Here is a 6194-nt window from a genome sequence, read left to right as displayed (position 1 = left end):
TGGACCGATTTCATCATCTTGCGTTCCGGTGAAATCACACTGGATGAGTGGTTAACCTCAGAGTTGAATACGTTGTTCCGGGATCAGCCTTAGACTTGGTTGAATCAAACCATTTTCACAGAATTTGGCCTTTGCCAGTCTGTCTGATGTCTAGAAATCTATGAAAATCAGCAGAAATGACCACACCTGACGAGAATACTGCCTCGCCATGTCATTCATTCTGGAGAGTTTATTGTGTTCTAGAGTTTTTATGTTTCAGGGCATTGGAATCTTGCAAGTATTTTGACCTTTTAGTTACCAAAGGGGTGACAAGTATGTGTTCAGGTTTGGGGTTTAGGCCCTAAACCAATTTCTGCTCCTCAATCAAAGTTGTTTTCTACCTATGGGATACTGCTGCCATCATGTGGTCGGCTTGGAGTAGGGAATTTATTTCTGAAATGCTCTGAAGCGAGTCGAGGAATTTTGCTGCTGCAGCAGCGACACTTTGGAATGTCAAAGTGAGGTCAGTTCAGGCGGCCGCTGCACTTTCACCATTTTCTGCAGGCGTCAATCAACAATCTCCACCGGTCTGTACGATTGCGGCTTTCCTGAGTTTATCGTCGAGTCATCTTCAAATGAAAGTTTCAACATGCTTATTCATCTGTCAGAAGCTGCAGAGCTCACGACTCTGCGTGGCTTTCGTTTGGCGTCACAGCCGAAAAGTTTGTTGATTTTGTTGCCGTGTTGTCGCTTGTTGTGTCAACTTGCCAGCCGTGGCAGCCGCAGCCCGTTGAGAGGAAACTGCTTATCTCTGTGTTTACCCACTCGGTTCCACATGGTGCTTTTTCACCTTGCGCAATTTGCGCTTTATCAGTGGACTTCATCATCTTGTCAAGTCTTTCAATTTTTTTTTTCTTCTTCACATTTTAGATCTGTGCGCTGCTTATTTACAGCGACGCAACACAAAGACTATCAGTCAGCACGTATGACAGGAGAATAATTGGGAAGTATGTTTATCAGCGTTGTAAAATCACAGTAAAAAGTTACATCATGTGCTCTGTTGGTGGGAGAACTCCAGCTCTCTGTCACCCGCTGAGGTTTGGCCCCTTTGCAGCAGCAGTTGCTGCTCTTAAAACTGCAGAATGTCGACGGGCCAGTTCGTTGCGATTGTGCAAGTGTCACCGCTAGTGTGTGAGTGTGTGAGTGTGTGTCTGGTCTGTGCATGTTAGTTGGCGTGCCAGGTGACGTCGGCCAGGGAAACAGACTCACAAACCCTGCAAGGATGATGAGTGGCGAGAGACGGAGAAGTGAAACAACAGGAATAAATCACGTGGGTTGGGGTGCGCTGGGGTGGTGAAACCCAGATTGGAACTGGTTGGACTGGTTTCCTGGTTCCGATGAGCCGACGCCAAGTGCCTGGGATGGCGTTCGGGGGTGGGGGATGTCGTGAGAGTGGCGACAGAGTGCAGCAAAAATCTGAATTCACTGACAACGTGATATGAATTTGGGCCTCTGAGGAAGAAGTTTGCGGTTTCGATTCCCGGACCTGGAGCCTGGAGTCTCTGTGGGGTCTAGCAGGTTCTCCCAGAGTCTGTGTGTTGTCTCTTCAGGCGCTCTGACTTCCTACACAGTGCACCGGTTGGCTTGGAATTGTCTCCTTCCCTTTTACTTTTGTTTGGTGATAAATCACACCTGTGGAAGTCAGGCAGTCGTCGCGTGTTGTTGCGGAGGTTTTTCACCTTTTCACTCGCCGTGATTGGAATGTTATTACTCAAGTGTTATAAAGGTACCATGAATACCAGCCACGATTAAACTAAACACAACAAAAAAAACACCCACCAGCTGTGGTTGCAAACAAATAAACTTCACTAGGATTGCATTTCTTACAAAAAGGGGAACCTTACCCCTTATTTGCATTCAAATTTGATTATTCAGCATTTTTTTTTTGTTATTTACAAATGGATAATAAACAAACTAAGAAAAAATACAACTCCTCAGTTCCTCTGAGACTGTTCAGTCTGGACCAACCAGAGCAGAACTTTGGCCCCAGTGCGAGGATTCCCACACAAGTTAAACTCAGCGAGGAAGCTGTCGTCATGTCACATCGGTGATGGAAATTCTCAGTATTGAAGAGTTTGAAGGAAGCCTGAAAATAGCCTGGAACAGATGTTTTTCATCCTGTACCTCAATAAATAGCTCCTCCTCCAGTGGGTGGAAGAGATTCATTTCTCTAAGATGGGCAAGGAGAGGTTCCTGGCTCCGGACATGGTGGTGGTGGTGGTGGTGGTGGTGTTGGTGGTGTTGTTGGTGGTGGTGGTGGTCGTTCCGAGGCCAAAGTCGGTCTTGAGCAGCCTCTCCTGAAGGAAGCCAGGGCAGAACGACGTGATGTAGGCGTCCTTGAAGCCCGAGTTGCAGAAGCAGTAGACCAGTGGATCCAGCAGGCAGTCCATGTAGGACAGGACCATCAGGCTGTCGTAGACTTGCACCGCCACGTCCTCCGCCCCCTGCCACTTCTGCAGCCGCACGCTCAGCAGCACCGCCCTGGCGATGGTGCACGGCAGGAAGCAGATGGAGAAGACCACCACCACCGACATGACCACGCACATGGCCCGCCGCAGCTTGGCCTTCTCGCCCACCGTCTTCTTGCTCAGGCGGTTGACGATGCGCACGGTGCAGTAGACCAGGATGATGAAAGGGATGACGATCTGGCTGAAGAAGACCAGCTTGGAGAGAGAAGGGGTGGGGCAGAGGTAGGAGTGAGTGGGACAACCACCCGAGAGAGTTATCAGAGCTGCACGAAAACAAATGGCCTTCATGCACGAAGAAGACCGAGAACAAAGGTCATGTCTTCGTCCGTTTCTCAACCTCTTTACTTTGGAATTTAAGAAGAACTCGACATGATCTGTTAAAGAGACAATTCCTGTTCTGCTTCTTGAACTGATGGGTTAAAAAGAAAAACCCTCAGCGGCCAAATAAGCCGTAGCCGAAGAAATGGTGCTAGAAAAAGGAGCATTTCCACCTCGGGTAAATGGCAAAGTGGCACAACTTGAGGCAACACAGCCGCTGTCAAACTGATTTGCGCTAAATGGAAGTGTACGATTTGGAACGCAGCTTGTGGTCAGAAGCACTTCTTCTTCTTGAAGATGTTTGTAGGCCACCTGGAAGTCGTCACTTCCCTGAGGGGAATGGATGACTTCTAAGCCTCATTAACTAACTAAACAATCATCTCGCTGCCGGGAGAAAATGAGCACGACGTGCGTGCAAGAGGAGGTTCGCCTCAAACTGCTTTGTGGAAGCTAGAAACATATTTTTTGCCACGAGTAAGAGGAGGCAAAAAAAGAAACTCGAGGCTCTGCAGGTGCAAATCTGGCGTTGAGGGGAAAAAAGTAAAAGAAGAAGAAGAAGAAGCGACTCACCTCTCGGAATGTGTCCGTCACGTCGTGCATGTAGGTCTCCACCACCCGGCCGTGGCTGTTGCAGCACTCGAAGGTCGTGACCATGGTGGGGATGGTGAGGGGCAGCAGCAGGAGCCAGATGACGATGGAGATCTGAGGGGTCTTCTTCAGGATCTTGACAAAGTTCCTCCGGCCCAGGTGCACCACGTTGAAATAGCGGTCGATGGACAGCGTGATGAGGAAGGCGATGCTGGCGCCCCGGTTGAGGAAGAGCATGAAGAGCATGGTCTTGCAGACCGCGTTGTTGTTGCTGCGCCGCAGCTGGTGGCGGTAGTGGTCGGCTTTGAAGGGGAGGCAGGCCACCAGCAGGAAGTCGGCCACCACGATGTTGAAGAGGAAGATGCTCTTGTTCTTCCAGAACTTGAACCTGCGGGAAGGAAGTGCATGGGGCAGGACGGTCACGCAGGTTCAGTTCCCCATCAGGACCGACCTATTGGTCCCTTTTTTCCTGAGGTGACCCCCGAGTGTCAGATAGGATCTCAAAGCGTGTTTGAACTCGATGTCTGCGTTACTGTTTACGAGACTAAAACACGTACGTGACTCCCTTCAGGTTCATCAAACACGGAGTCGTTCTCTCTCTTGCTGTGCGAAAGACCAGTTTTCACCGTGTTAATCGTTCACCTCTGCATTTCTAAGTGTTCCCTCTCCAAGTGTTTCCTCCGCCTCCTTGCTTTCATCCACTGCGGCTCAATGACTCAGAGACTGAAGAGTGTCCGAGAGTTTCATACCTGTGGTGTGTTTCGGCGTCCAAACCCACCCCTCCAACCCCCCAAAAAAAGCGACCACTCCACTTCCCTCCCCTGCTCATCCTTCCTGCCCGAAGCCCAGCCAGTTTTCTGTTTACGTAGCCGCAAAGATAACAAATCTGGACGCTTAAGTGAGCTCTGCTACAGTTTCTACAGTTTACACTGTCGCCGTGACTCACGGCGCTAAGTGAAAAATTTACCCCGGCGGATCATCCATTCACTCAGGACTCAGCTGCAATCAGTAACAGCGGCCTGAACATTTTTGGCTTCCACCACTTCTTCTCCCCGACACACACCTGATTCACCCAGGGGATTAAAACGGAAGACCGGCTCGCCTGCATCTCCACTCATACGTGACCTCATGTGCAGCTCTCCCTTCTTTCTGAATCACTCACAAAGGCTGAATCACGCCGAGTTCCCATCAGCTGATGAGCCGTGCAATCAAGTAGTTTGACATCACAAAGACATTTGTGTACCAAAGTCGTGTATTTTCTTGCCCCCCTTTCTGCTCCGATTCACTGCTCAACGGGTTTGCGTGCGCTCCTACCTGAAGATGAAGACGTAGAGGACCGACAGGTTGAGGGGGAGACCCAGCATGAACTGCACCACCATCACCCAGGAGAGGATCTGGTACGTGAGCGGGTCCGGGGTTTTGCAGTGGTCAATGGTGGAGTTGGTCAACATGTTTGCTTGGCCGGGCATAGTACTGCTTCCAGCACGCAGTCACAAGTCGCACACTCCAAGAGTCCTCCAACCGCCGGGGCTGCAGCAGCTGAGGGTCGGGATCCGTTTCCAAGCAGGCGGCGCAGAGTTGCACTACCTCTGACCCAGAATCCCCTCTCCCGCTCCTCCACCTCCCGCTCCTCCGATTCTTCCTTTTCTCGCCGAGATCCGTCAAATTCAACAGTTGCCTTCTGAGAGGCTTACCGTGATCCTGGTATTCCGTCAGGACTCAGCTGGGCCCCGGGGGACATGACATGTTGAGGAGACACAAGCTGGAGAACGCTGAGGGGGAAACGTGGGAGAAAAAGAAAAGGAGAGAAAAAAAAAAAGAAGTCACGCACAGCGGTAAAAAAGAGGGAAGAGAGAAAACACCCTCCGCCCAGAGAGTCTGTCAGCGCTGGTGGTGCTGCGCTGCGAGCAGCTCTGAGCGCTGACAGAGAGGAAGAATTTATAATCAGCTGGAGGTGTGGTCTAAACAGAGGGAGCTCGTCCCAGTCAGTGCGATAAGATGCTTGTGCTCAAGCGGGTGCTGTTTTTTTTTCTTTACGCAAGCAGCTCGGGCTTCCGCAGGGGCTCCATTGAGACGGCCGGGCTGGGTGCAGTGGGTGCGGTGACCTCAGCGGTCCGTCTTGCTGAAGGCGACGGGACGTGGACTGGGAAAACCGGCAGGTCAAGGTGATTCCCGGGCCGAGGGTGAAGAAGAGAAACCGCTGTGAAATTCCTCAGGTGGTTGCACCGTTGAAAAGCTGTCGTGCCCGCACATGCCTGGCGTGGTGCGTGGATGAGGTGATGTGAAGCAGAAAAACATCGGTGTCTGGTGCTGTGGGGTGGGGGTGGGGGTGGCGTGTGGTGGGCTGTGGGGTGGTGGGACTCGCACGTTTAGGACGGTGTCGGATCTGAATTATGAAGGTCACAAGTGTGCTCGATCAGCTGCTTCCTGTCGATGAAAACTGGTGTTGTAGTCAAGACCGCACCGACCGAAACCAAGACATTATCAAGACTAGAGAGTATCGAGATCGAGACAAGATATTGGGGGTTCGAGACCAAGACCAAGACTTTATATATCAAAGAAAAATCACAACAAAACAGAGGAAAATGACCAGGATCTTTTTTTGAATTCAAGTTTGCTTATTAATTAGTATCTCTTTTGAGCAAGGTGTCTTTTAATAATTTCCTTTTCCATTATTATCGCGTCATTGCAGTGTTGGCTGAGTCTCCACTGTTCTGGATCGAAAATCCCCAGTCCGTCCAGTCCGAGACCGAGACAAGAACCCAGTAAAAATGACGTAAA

The 6194-nt window shown here is 50.5% G+C and overlaps 1 protein-coding gene across 1 annotated transcript; it reads right to left on the bottom strand.

Moving 5' to 3' along the window:
• Nucleotides 1-976: 976 nt before the first annotated feature.
• LOC142879656 (12-(S)-hydroxy-5,8,10,14-eicosatetraenoic acid receptor-like) lies at nucleotides 977-5335 on the bottom strand. Its single transcript, XM_076013038.1, has 3 exons — nucleotides 4728-5335; nucleotides 3396-3801; nucleotides 977-2702 (listed from the first exon to the last, which is right to left on the bottom strand). The coding sequence occupies exons 1-3, from the start codon at nucleotides 4880-4882 to the stop codon at nucleotides 2202-2204; spliced, it is 1062 nt and encodes a 353-aa protein (XP_075869153.1). The 5' UTR covers nucleotides 4883-5335; the 3' UTR covers nucleotides 977-2201.
• Nucleotides 5336-6194: the final 859 nt, after the last annotated feature.

The sequence above is a fragment of the Nelusetta ayraudi genome, unplaced genomic scaffold (assembly GCF_046127955.1).
Source record: "Nelusetta ayraudi isolate G7.1 ecotype Tasmania unplaced genomic scaffold, CSIRO-AGI_Nayr_v1 ptg000140l, whole genome shotgun sequence".
Taxonomy (NCBI): domain Eukaryota; kingdom Metazoa; phylum Chordata; class Actinopteri; order Tetraodontiformes; family Monacanthidae; genus Nelusetta; species Nelusetta ayraudi.
The sequence above is the reverse complement of the archived record's forward strand: the minus strand, read 5'-3'. Positions and strand labels throughout refer to the sequence as shown.